The 13243-nt window shown below is 46.6% G+C and overlaps 1 protein-coding gene across 2 annotated transcripts in view; it reads right to left on the bottom strand.

The window, feature by feature from the left end:
- The window catches only part of LOC117511305 (centrosomal protein of 120 kDa), an 87545-nt gene that overhangs the window by 35430 nt on the left and 38872 nt on the right, over window positions 1-13243 (bottom strand). For both annotated transcript variants that reach the window (XR_004560928.1, XM_034171333.1), the window contains exons 8-13: window positions 9678-9882; window positions 7658-7832; window positions 7386-7535; window positions 7058-7240; window positions 6568-6664; window positions 6339-6500 (exon numbers count right to left, since the gene is read on the bottom strand). Coding sequence is in view for 1 of the 2 variants with exons in the window: in XM_034171333.1 (XP_034027224.1) it covers window positions 6339-6500; window positions 6568-6664; window positions 7058-7240; window positions 7386-7535; window positions 7658-7832; window positions 9678-9882 (972 nt within the window). In the remaining variant the exon portion in view is untranslated. The remainder of the gene's footprint in view (window positions 1-6338; window positions 6501-6567; window positions 6665-7057; window positions 7241-7385; window positions 7536-7657; window positions 7833-9677; window positions 9883-13243) is intronic.

The raw sequence follows: 13243 nt of genomic DNA, 5'->3' as shown, positions 1-13243 counted from the left end.
TAACTGGAGTCCACCTGGGGTAAATTCAGTTGATTGGACGTGATTTAGAAACACACACACCTGTCTACATATCAGGTCTCACAGTTGACAGTCAGAGCACAAACCAAGCATGAAGTCAAAGGAATTGTCTGTAGACCTCAGAGTCAGGATTGTGTCAAGGGACAAATCTGGGGAAGGGAACAGAAACATTTCTGCTGCTTTGAAGGTTCCAATGAGCACAGTGGCGGCAGGAACTGAGAGACTAGTCAGGATTGAGGGAAAGATGAATGCAGCAATGTACAGAGACATCCCAGATGAAAACCTGCTCCAGAGCGCTCTTGACTTCAGACTGGAGCGACGTTTCATTTTTCAGCAGGAAAATGACCCTAAACCACAGCCAAGATATCAAAGGAGTGGCTTCAGGACAACTCTGTGAATGTCCTTGAGTGGTCCAGCCAGAGCCCAGACCTGAATCTGACTGAACATCTCTGGAGAGATCTTAAGATGTCTGTGCACCGACGGTCCCCATCCCACCTGATGGAGCTTGAGAGCTGCTGCAAAGAGGAATGGACCAAACTGTCAAAATATAGGTGCACCAAGCTTGTGGCATCATATTCAAGAAGACCTGAGGCTGTAATTGCTGCAAAAGTTGCATCAACAAAGTATTTAACAAAAGGGTGTGAATACTTATGTACACGTGATTTTTTTAACAATTTTTTTTTTCATGTTGTCATTATGGAGTGTTGTGAGCAGAATTTTGAGAGGGACGGGGAGAATTTATTCCATTTTGGAGTGAGGCTGTAACATCACAAAACGTGGGAAAAGTGAAGCGCTGTGAATACTCTCTGGATGCTCTGTAAGTTATGTGTAATAATGTGAAATTACACTGAATTTACATCCACAAAGTCTGTGATGACCGACCGGTACTCCAGCTCGTTCCCCTCAGACACGCGACCCACAATGGCGGAGTCATCAGAGAACTTCTGGAAGTGGCAGCTGTCCGTGTTGTACGTGAAGTCCAAGGTGTAGAGGCTGAAGAGGAAAGGCGAGAGGACGGTGCTGATAGTGTTGAAAGCACTGGAGAAATCAAAGAACATGACTCTCACAGCACTCCCGCCGGTCTCCAGGTGGGTGAGCACTCGTTGCAGTAGGTAGAAGACAGCGTCATCTACCCCGATGTTGGGCCTGTAGGTGAACTGTAGTGGGTCCCGGGTGTCGCTCACCACGGTGCGGAGGTGAGAAAGGACGAGCCGCTCCATGGTCTTCATGAGGTGGGAGGTCAGGGCAACTGGTCTGTAGTGGGCCGGTTCCTTGGCGTACGGTGTTTTGAGAACCGGGACCACATAGGAGGTCTTCCACAGGGTGGGGACCACCCCCATGCTGAGGCTCATGTTGAAGATGTGGCTAAGGACCTCACAGAGCTCATCTGCACAGGTCCTCAGCAGCCTCGGGGAGATCCCATCAGGTCCTGTTGCTTTCCTCTGCTTCAGCCGCAGGAGCTGGCCTCTCACCTCGGTTGGCGTTACAGTGGGGGGGGGGGGGGGGGGGGGGAAGCTGAGGTTGGCTGGTGCTGAATACAGTCGCTGGGGTGGGGGGGGATGGACGAGGTCCGGGGTGCAGTGGAGGTGACCAGGGGGTAGAAGGTGGTGGGTCAGAGGGACTGGAGGGCTGACTGCTGGAGACGTGTGGAGGGCCGGGAGCAGGTGGGGGAGCAGGCGTGGAGGAGCCAAAACGGTTAAAGAACTGTTTAGCTCCTCTGCAAACCAAGAATCTCCATCTGCAGTCCTGCTGGCACCCTGCCCAAAACCGGTCTTGAGGCATCTCCACACGTCTCTGACGTTGTTCCGGGCCAGCTGCTCCTCCATCTTCCCTCCATACACCTTCTTGGCTGCACAGATCTTCCACTGGCGCTCCTGTTGGACTCTACGCTGCTCCTCTCTGTCTCCCAAGTTGAAAGCCCTCTTCTTCTGGTTCATCAGGGCCTTCAGTTCGGGGGTCATCCAGGGGTGGTTGTTGGGAAAGCACCGTACCCTCTGGGTGGGCACAGTGCTCTCCACACAGAAGTTCACGTAGTCAGTGACACACTGGGTCTGGCCGTTGATGTCATCACCATAAGAGTTTTTTTTTTCTTTCCTCCTTTGACCGCGAGATGTGCGCGCACGCACGCGCGCGAGCGAACCGTCAAGCAATGCGGAGATGTCTGGAGTTCTGCTTGATGTTGACATGTCCTGTCTCAGGACTTATGTCCTTTTTTGTCCTTTTTTTTTTTTTTAACTGTGATGTGAGAGTTTGAGCAGAGAACAAGGAAATAATGCCTGAAGCCAGACTTTTTTTTTCTTTTAATTGTTCACATGTGCGCGCGTGAACGAACGTCCATGAGTGGACTTGAGATGTCCGGACTTTTTACTGGATATTTCTGGCAATCAGTCTGCATTATTTTTCAGCGTGTAGTTTTTACTGCATTGAGTACACGGTATAAAAACAATCCTCTGTGATGTATACTGCGGGAACAACGGAACACAGCAGGAATCATAAATTGGCTCCGAGTCACGCCAGGTAACGCCTCTTTGCCCCGGCTTGCGCTGGAACCACTTCCTTTCTGCGTCGAGCACAGGACTCCAAAAAAATTAAACAGGTTTAATTTTTCGGCCCCCGTCTTGCTTCCTCCTTTGCGCCCTCGCGCTGTTGTGGCGCCGAGCTGCATCATCTGGGCCCTGAATTGCTTCCATGCGGCGGCGTCATAATGACGCACGGCGCAACCGGGAGCAGCCCCGGTGTGAAAGGGGCTTAAGGGTCCTCCACATTAGCGTAAAAAAGGTCCAGTATTCTACTGTCCCTGGTTTTACATGTGACGTACTGGGTGAATGTGGGGAGGGTGGCGGAAAGGGAGGTGTGATTAAAGTCCCCGGTGATGAGGAAGAGCGCGCGTGGGTGTTGTGTCTGCAGCCGCGTGACTGTGCTGTGAATCTGCTCACAGGCAGTGGCGGTGTCCGCAGGGGGAGGAATATACGCAGAGAGCGTAGTCACACTTCCAAACTCCCGTGGGAGATAGTACGGCTTCATGCTCACCGCGAGTAGCTCCACTTACAAGGAGCAGATCTGATCCTTCACGTGAATATGAGTTCCGCTGCACCATCTCTCATTCACATAAACGGCAAGCCCCCCTCCTCTCTTTTTTCCGCTTTCCACCACGCGTCCTGTCTGAGCGGATGAATGTGAAGCCGTCCATGTTGATTAAAGAGTCCAGTACATGTTCATCCAACCACGTCTCCGTGAAGCATATGAGAATGCAGCCCTTATACAGCCTTTGGAAATGGGTTAGTGCTGATAGCTCCTCGGTCTTGTTGTGGAGAGATCTTACATTCCCCATGACCACAGACGGAATATAAGTCCTTCTCCGCTTTGTCCGGCCGCCCCTGCAGCCACCTACGTTTCTTTCGAGTGTCTGCAGGTACGTCCGGGTGCTCAGCATAGCAGGGGCCTGGCCCACTGTGCATTGAGTCTCTTCATCCAAGCAGCTGATCCCGGCTATAAACAATGGGACGTCCAGAGCTGGAAACAAAAGGATTTCCCCGCGCTGCCTCAAAAAGTGCAGAGAGCAGCATGAAAATAATCACAAGAGTACCAAAAGTGGGTTTCCCATGTGCATACTTGCACAGGGTACCACCCACTGCAATTAAAAACAAATAAGCACTATTACAAAGTATTAAAAATAGCAAAAGTAGGAAAAGAGGGGGCAAAGCTGAAGTAACAGGCTGCTGCAGCAATTCGCTCCAAAGCCCTGTGTCACCACCAGTTTCAACAGTTTCTAATTGACATCCAGGCTGAATACGGAGATGTCGTGTATCACAACAACGTAAGATGGCTCAGTTGGGAGTCTGCACTGCAGCGCTTCTACTCTCTTAGGGAGGAAATCAGACAATTCTTTGCAATAAAGGGACAACTGATGCCAGAACTATCTGACCCTGTTTGGCTGTCTAATTTTGGATTTTTAGTTGACATAATACGACATCTGAACGTGCTGAACATGAGCCTTCAGGGGCAAAATGTAGTGGGAAGCCAGCTGTATTCACACATCAAAGCCTTTGGGACCAAGCTGCAACTTTTTAAAAAGGCACCTGTCACAAATACAACCCAGTACCACACATTTCCCACCGCTGCAGGAAATAATGACTGCTTTTCCAAAGAACAATATCACTGTGCAAATGAGGAGGGATGCAGCAGACATCTCATCTCTGTCTGAGGAATTTCAACAGCACTTTCAGGATTTTGCCGCTATTGAAAAGGAGGTCACGCTTTTGTCCTCTCCTGTCTCCATGGACCCCGACGACGCTGCAGACCACCTGCAGCTGGAGCTCACTGAGCTGCAGTGTGACACCGAGTGTCGCAGTCGGCGCCAACAGCTCCCGCTTGTGAACTTTTACCGCCAGCTGGATAAAGGCAGGTTCCAAGAGATTCAAACATTTGCAAAGAAAATGCTGAGGTTGTTTGGCTCGACATACTTGTGCAAGAAGACATTCTCGATTATGAACATTAACAAAAACTGCCTGAGGATGAGACTAAGTGACTCTTACCTGCGAGACATCTTGCGACTCAAAACCACTGTTTTTGAGCCAGATCTGGTCTATTTACTGCAGTCCAGATCTCAGCATCACCTGTCACATTAGTGCAGGTTAAGACAAGTTATTTTAGTCTTCTGAGGTGAATAAATTAAATATTAAAATCAAATTCGGTCCAGCAGCCCGTTTTTCCATTTTGTATTTTTGAGCCGTGTCTAAAAATGAAATGATGAAAAATGCAGCCTTTTTGTTTTTGATATGATTCATAATCAAATAGCATATTTTTTATTTTTTTGTTTTTTGATGGTCAATTGAAAACCAAAAGAATGAGTGATACAATATGACCTTCAATGTTTTGTACTTCTGAATAAGACAACTTGGTGTTATTTTCCTGTTCAGATGTTTTGAATTTCGAAGTTTACAGTGAGAATTTGTTGGTGAATGTAATGTAATGTTTCAAATTAACCTAGAAATGTTTAATCTTCCTGACAGACTTTTTCTTCATTTTATGTGGGCTTCAAATGTGAAAGGCAGAGTCATTTTATTTAAAACTTCTTTAGAACTATTTGTGTTCTGTGTGAAGACATGAAAAGTATGCCATTTGCAAACTATATGGATTTGAATCATGTGTGATTGCATCAGCCAAGCTTGAACCTTCGTGCGCATGCGTGAGTTTTTCACGCCTGTTGGTTGCGTCATTCGCCTGTGGGCAGGCTTTGAGTGAGCACTGGTCCAGCCCCCTCGTCGGATTTTCATTGTCAGGGAAAAGGCTGAGTGTTTGGAGTAGCGCTGAATAAAATTTTTCCAGAAACTGTGAGAGACAGCCAGGTGGAAACCATTCGGAAGATTCAGACGGCTTTCGGTGAGGATACTCTGGGCGTCACACAGATTAAGGAGCATTACAACCGGATTAAAGACGGCCCACAGCGGCGGAGGGCGCGTCGCGCTCCGAGCGACCATCGACAGGCTGAAACGACCAGGTCATTTCCAAAGTGAAGGCTGTGTTGATCCGGGACATCGTCTGACTACCAGAGAAATTGCAGAAGAGGTGGACATCAACACTTTTGCGGCACTTTCCACTGTTACAGGAGATTTTGTAATGAAAGACGTGCGGAGGAATTCGCGCGTCGGGACGGAGCCGCAATGGCGCACAACAAAAAGCACGTCCATGTTGGAAGTCTCACAGGACAAGTTGTGACATGCCCAGCTGTTACACAATTTCTCGGATACTCACTCGACTGAAAAGCCACCGAAAGCTATCTGAATCTTCCGAATGGTTTCAAATCCATGATGATTCAAATGATTCAAATCCATATAGTTTTTAAAAAAAATAAAAAGGTCGGATATTTTTCTAACAGACCTCGTATGCGTTTAATGTTAATGTCTCAAAGAATGTCAGGCTGAATAGCTGGCCCCCAGACATTTTCACCTCGCCAAATCTGGCCCTCTGCAAAATGTTTGGACACCCCTGGTCTAGCGGTTTCAGAGAAGAAGATGTTTACATATGCTAATGCCAGCAATGGACAGACGACCCGCTGGACCGTCAGTCCAGGTGAGCTAAAAACGCATCAGATTGTTCAAGCAGCACAGTGCCACTTCACCTGGGTCTCCTTACACAACTGCTGATTGGACACAGAGTCATTCCCAAAATCCCAAGAACTCTACAGAGAGAATCTATTTCATGCATGTTGTCCAATCGGACAAGCTGACCTTTGCCCTGATCTGTTCTGATATGGAGCAGAAAAGGGAGGTGACCTGAATGAATCCTGGAATAAAACGTGCACTGATGTGGCTGATCACCTGATCATCAAACAGATCCTCCTGCTGCTCCTTCCACAGCTGCAGCTCCACGGCGGTGCGATACTCCAATGTGTCCCTGGGTGGTGCGGCGCCGGGCGGGACAGAGGGCACGCTGGGAGCAGCAGGTTGGGAAGGCAGCTGCGTTTTGGCTGGGTGCTTGTTCTGAGGATAAAACAAGATATAAAAATCATACAGATCATGCAGACGTGCAGTGCACGCACGCACGCACCTGTGAAAAGTTGGACACGATGACACGCCTGTCTTTAACCAGCCCCAAGTCCTCCAGCATCAGCACATAACACAACTCTGCCACCTTCTCGGCAGGACTGATGGACAGAAACACAAACAGGCATCAACAATGTGTCTCTGGAAAACAGTGATGGACATTTTTCAGACACTTTAGATACCAAAGAACTAATAGACTAACTGACCCGTTATTTTCTTGATTGATTATGAAAGTAATCGTTAGTATACAATAAAAACCAGAGGCATGTGCACCTAAGTTGGTCAAAGGGAAGTGCACCTCGGCCAACAAAACAAAACTGGAAAAAGTTTGGAAGAGAAATGCTGTCAGTGAGTAAGTGTTAGTAATGTGTAATATTAGTGTTGAGAATGTTCATCCATGTGTATCAGCACAGAGAAACTCAAACTGAGCTTGTGCAGGAATGCAGCACACCACAGTGCATTATGGGTATAGACACTCTTGGTGTTTGTTGTACCGGTTGGTGTGCAGGACAGCGACCGTGTCCTGGTGTGTTTGTCTCCAACTCTGCTCTCCTGACAATCTCATGAATCTGCTCTTATCAGCTCGCAGGACGCGACTCAGCTGGATGGTGGCGGTTCCGATCAGCTGGTCTCTGCTGTTCGAGTCTCTGTGCCAAACCTCCACCACCAGGGGCACTCTGGAGCACAGAGGACACACACAGTGCAACAAGACACACAATCACAGCACACGGCTGCAACAACACTGAAACACACACACACACACACTGCAGTAACACACAGAATCACCACGTTTCAAGTGTGTGTGCGCGTGTCCGTGCTAACCTGAGGAAGGTGTCCTCCAGCTGCTTCGGTAAAGTGGTGAAGTTGAAGGTGCGGTAGGACTGAGACAGCGAGACTTCGGTGTTCCTCTGCAGCTCCACAGGAGGCCCCGTCATTATCGGAGCCCCGTCGCCAAAGAAGCCGAATGAATACCTGAAATTGAATGCGGCGGAAACACTTGGTGTTATTCACGCCTAACACCAGGACAGACCAGAAGACACACCGCTTTCAGCCCAAATGTGAGAGGAGCCGAGAGGGCGAGGTCAGAGTCTGACCTGAGCACAGCGTTGATGGGATGAGCCAGGCTGAGCTGTCCCAGACTGCACAGGTCCAGAGAGAAGCAGTAGTGATGGGCGGAGGACGGGACGGACACTTTGGGAGCAGAGACACTGACAGAGGAAACATCTGCTGCTGCAGCGGTCTGACTCTGCTGCCGTTCCTCTGAAGCCGCTGGAGGACACGTGGGCAATTAATAAGACGAATTAGGCTGGAACAGCGCCCTCTATGGACAGGTAGACCTTTAGCAGGGTCAAAGCTGATCGTGAAGTTGACAAATGAACAAAACGCACAAAGACATCCATCTGTTCCATCACGTGGCTACGAGCTGGTCGGACAGAACAATTGATACCAGACTGTGAGATTATCTAACTGTCAAAGGGTGTGATTTAGATTAATAATAATTAACACTGAGTCCATCCTCATCCCCCCCAAACAAAAACACATCTCCAGTTCCGCCTCCTGTCTTTTTGTTAGTGCCACCGTCTCTAAGCCATCCAAAATATCTGGTCTCACTACTGTCTTGTAAACTTTCTCCTTCACTCTTGCTGATATTCTTCGGTCACAAATCACTCCTGCCACCTTTCTCCACCCACTCCACCCTGCCTGCACTCTCTTCTTCACCTCTCTACCACACTCTCCATTACTTTGAACAGTTGACCCCAAATATTTAAACTCATCTACTTTCACCACTTCTCCTTGTAACCGCACTATTCCACTGGGCTCCCTCCCATTCACACACGGACTCAGTCCTGCTCCTACTGACTTTCATTCCCCTTCTCTCCAGAGCATATCTCCACCTCTCCAGACTAGACTCAACCTGCTCTTTGCTCTCACAACAGATCACAATGTCATCTGCAAACATAGTCCATGGAGACTCTTGTCTGATCCTGTCCATCAACATTGCGAACGAGAAAGGACTCAGAGATGATCCTTGATGTAATCCTACCTCCACCTTGAATGAATCAGTCATTCCTACTGTGCATCTCACTGCTGTCACACTATCCATGTACATGTCCTGTACTAACCTCACATACTTCTCCGCCACTCCAGACTTCCTCATACAATACCACAACCCTTCTCCTGTCATAAGGTTTCTCTAAATCCACAAACACACAATGTAACTCCTTCTGGCCTTTTCTATACTTCTCCAAGTATTCTCAGAGCAAACATTGCATCTGTAGTGCTCTTTCTCAGCATGAAACCATATTTCTGCTTATAGATCTTCATCTCTTTTCTAAGTGTGCTTCTACTACTCTCCCTTCATGCTGCGGTTTTGAAATTACAGCCATTCTTTGTGGACAGCTCTTCCAATCACAGCCAGAAATGACAAACTCCATCAGAGTCTTGGTGGCTTCCCTCACTAGTCTTCTGCTTGTTTTGCTCTCACCTTTTGAGAACTTCCTACTCCAGACACATTTACCACAGTGTTTGTATGTCTTAAATGTTGTTGCTGTCGTCCATTTGGCTGCTTCCATTTTGTTTGGGGTTGCCACAGTGGATACAGCCAGATCTGCATTGGTATTTGGCACAGGATTTACGCCGGATGCCCTTCTTGACGCAACTTGGAGAAACACACACAACCACTGGTGTTCTGAAAAGGTCTCCCATCCAAGTACTAACCAGATCCCACGCTGCTTAGCTCCTGAGATCTGACGGGATCAGGCTGACACACAGCAGACTGGCTGCAGTGTTTGTACGTCTTAATGACAGATGGAAATGAAGACCAGGACATATTTAGTGACTGGAGCAGGGGTGGAGAAGCGGTTAAGTCCACTTCTTTCCACAGGAGTAGGTGTTTGGTTCAAGGCCACCCCCGGCCATTCTCTAGACTGCACTGTGACAAGACCATACATTTATCATAACACAATCACAATATTTCTCACAATCATCACAATATGACTCTTTCATAAAATCACGCAGCTGTACTAGCTAGCAAGCTCACTGGCGGCGACGTGTAAACACGCAAAACTCAGTCTGGCTAAAATTAAATGTGACGCATGAAATCTGGAACCTCACTTGCCGCTCCAGGCTGCTCTTTGCTGTGTGGACGCTCATCCTGCAGACTCTCTGCTTCACTCTCTGTATGACAGTTAGGAGGAGAACCAGGTCTTTGGACAGGAGACAGTGTCTGAGGTCTCTGATCTGCAGGTGGTGCTGTGGGTGCGGCAGACGGATGAGGGACAAACTGTGTTTCAGCCCCACTCCCTTTATTTCTGGGAAACTGGGGAAAGAACAAAACAGAACAAAAATATGGAACAACTTCTGATAATCTGCTGGTCATGGACACCTTCAATTTTCAATTCAATTTTATTAATTTCTATAGCGCCTTCTCACGACAGAATCGCCTCAACGCGCTTCACACAACAAATTCACAACAGAACAAAATAAATTAAAATAAAAAAAAGGGACAATAAAAAAGAAAAACAGAAAAGAATAAAAAGAAAAATACGTCAGCACGCAGCCGGCGCGGTGCGCCCGCCACAGGAAAAACATCTCTGTGTTGATAACCACTTGTAAAATCCAGGCGGCTTTTGGTGGCTTTCAGTAGAGTGAGTATCTGAGAAATTGTTTAACAGCAGGGCATGTTCCAACTTGTCCTTAAGGCTTCCAATGGAGGTGTTGAAAATTTGAAAAAATTTTGATGAAGTACAGCGCCAGTCTCTCAGCAACTTCTCAGACAATGAAAATCCGCCGAGGGGGCTGGACCACTCCTCCCACAAGGCGTGCTCACAGGCGAATGACGTCACCGACAGGCGTGAAAAAACTCTTGCATGCCCACGAGGGTTCAAGCTTGGCTGATGTAATCACACGTGATTCAAATCCATATGGTTTTTTAAAAAAAATAATAAGGTCGGATACTTTTCTAATAGACCTCATATTAATGATAAGACAATTAAAAAAAGTGGGTCTTTAATCTTGATTTAAAAGTCTCCACCTAGTCCGACTGCCTTATAGCCGCAGGGAGACAATTCCACAGAGCAGGGGCACGAAAGCTCTACACCCCACTGACTTTTTATTCACTCTAGGATCACACAAAAGTCCTGCACCTTGCGGGGACCTACCTCCCTACCTGGCTTAACCAGGTCAGCCAGGTAGGGATGTGCCAGTCCGTGAACAATTTTATAGACCAGCAACAGAACCTTAAAATCTGATGTGGCAGAAACACGAAGCCAACAAAGGCATGTCAGAATGGGTGGAATATGGTTAAACTTTCTGCTTCCTGTTAGAAGTCTGGCAGCAGCATTTTGCACCAATTGAAGACCCCTAATGCTGGACTGCAGCAAACGAGAAAAAGCATTGCAATGATCCAATCAAGAAGAGACAAATGCATGAATCAGAGATAGGATGGGACGAATCTTCGTTATATTTTGCAGGTGGAAGAAAGCAGTCCTCGCAATGTCTCTAATATGGAGGTCAAATGACAACATAGGATCAAAAATCACCCCATGATTCCTCACATTGTCAGTATGATGTATAGCACATGAACCTAAGCTAAGCGTTAGCTGGTCAAATTGATGCAGATGTCTCACTGGACCAAGAACCATCATTTCCCTCATATCACAGTTGAAATGTTACTAGAGAACCAGCTTCTCACTGATGCAAGTCAATCTTCTCAGGATTTTATGTGGTTAATGGCCCAGTCACACGGCACTTAACGAATGGCAACGAAGCCCAAACGAAACAAGAAATCTGGACTTTTGTTGACTTTCGCTGGCATCGTTTAACCTTTGTGCAGCTTCGTTCCTGTACCTGGCGCTTTGTCAGGATTTTTAAAACTGTTGAAAAATTACAACGAATGCCGCTGAAATCCTCAATTCATTCATATTTCGTTTTGCTGTCATTGTTGACACTTTTTTATAGTTTGCTTAGTTTTTCTAATGTTAGTGTTTGACTCCATTCCACCAGCTGAATGTTTTCATTCAGTACAGAAGCCGTTTCTGAGCGCTGCTGCTGCATTCAACTACTGTCGGAAATTACAGGGCGAACTCAGCCTGTTTGCTTGGATTTTTTTTTTTTTTTTAATCTGGGTGGGGGTGTCAGCTTCACTGGGCTTCAGCACCTTATATAGGCCAGACTTAATCTTTTATTGGATACAATTAATTATTTTGCCACAAGCAACTGTTGAATTTGAAACAACAAAAAAGCTGTGTAATTTCTGACGGTACTTGAATATAACAATATGAGTGTAGGAATGACAATCCAGCCCTTATGTACATGTGGCAACAGGTAGATAATTCAAATGATTATATAAAGAGCTGTTCTGGAAGGCAGAATTCACGTTGTGGATCAGTGATCAGCTCGTGGAAATAACCGCACATAGGCAGTCAATGCGTGGTGTTCACACGGACTGATCAATTTACTGCTCTGATGATATATTCAATCATCTTTACACTTATTCCTCCTTTTGACAGTTTTCTGTTATAAATCAATATATATGGCTTTGCAATGTAATATAGTGATAGAGCAGTCACCACAGCACACCAGCTTTTTTTCTTTTCTTTTAAATTGGAGCAACACGGAGCGCACAGCATGTAATCAGACAGTGAGGGTTCTGATGATGAGGAGATGATCCCTCTTTTGTTCTAGATGAGGAACCTGAGCAGGTGGGTCCACCCACGTGCGCACAGATCTTCACATCTTCTGTTTGCAGTTTCTCCAGGACTCAGGCGCTATAAGCTCCATCCCAGCACCGAGTCCTGGAACTCAGAGATGCAGACACACACTGCTCCAGCAGTGGCTCCAGGCACATTTTGTTTAAAGCGTCAAGATCAACGTTAGCTTCGGTTTTGTTTTCTTCCTCTTTCCTCCCGTTTGCACTCTTGGTTCGCAGGCTATTCTGTGATAAAGCTTGTTTGTCCACCTTTTCTCAATGAATTGTGATTTTTTATTTTTTATTTTTTTTACTTTTTTCCCGTCCTTCAGGAATCGTCATATGCCGTGTGACTGGGCCATAAGACTACCAGCAGTTATCGGCATGTACAATTGAGTATCATCAGCATAGTAATGAAAGGCAATCCCCAAATGCCACAATATGTGCCCAAAGGGCGCTATATAAAGGGAGAAAAGCAAGGGGCCTAGGACAGACCCCTGTGGGACCCCAAATTTCATGTCACTAAGGTTAGCGGTAGTGTTATTGTACACAACACAATGAGAACGACTGGACAGGTATGACATCAACCAAGCAAGGGCACTTCCAGTAATCCCAAAATAGTTCTCAAGCCTATAAAGTAAAACACGATGATTCACGGTGTCAAACGCAGCACTAAGATCTAACAGTACCAGACCCATAGTGGTGTCCGAGTCCATTGCTCACAGAAGGTCATTCACTACTCTAGTAAGTGCTCTCTCTGTGGAGTGATGTTTTCTAAAAGCAGACTGCAGTGGCTCAAAAAGATTATTCTCAGTAAGGTGGTCCACAAGCTGCTGTGAAACCACTTTTTACAGAATTTTAGCGCAAAATGATAAATTTGATATCGGCCTATAATTATTCAATACACCAGGGTCAAAACTAGATTTCTTAGCAATGGTTTAATCACTGCAGATTTAAAACACCTAGGAACAGATCTAGAGGTTAATGAGAG

Source organism: Thalassophryne amazonica, chromosome 5 (genome assembly GCF_902500255.1).
Source record: "Thalassophryne amazonica chromosome 5, fThaAma1.1, whole genome shotgun sequence".
Taxonomy (NCBI): domain Eukaryota; kingdom Metazoa; phylum Chordata; class Actinopteri; order Batrachoidiformes; family Batrachoididae; genus Thalassophryne; species Thalassophryne amazonica.
Note: the sequence above shows the minus strand (reverse complement) of the source record. Positions and strands in the feature narration are given on the sequence as shown.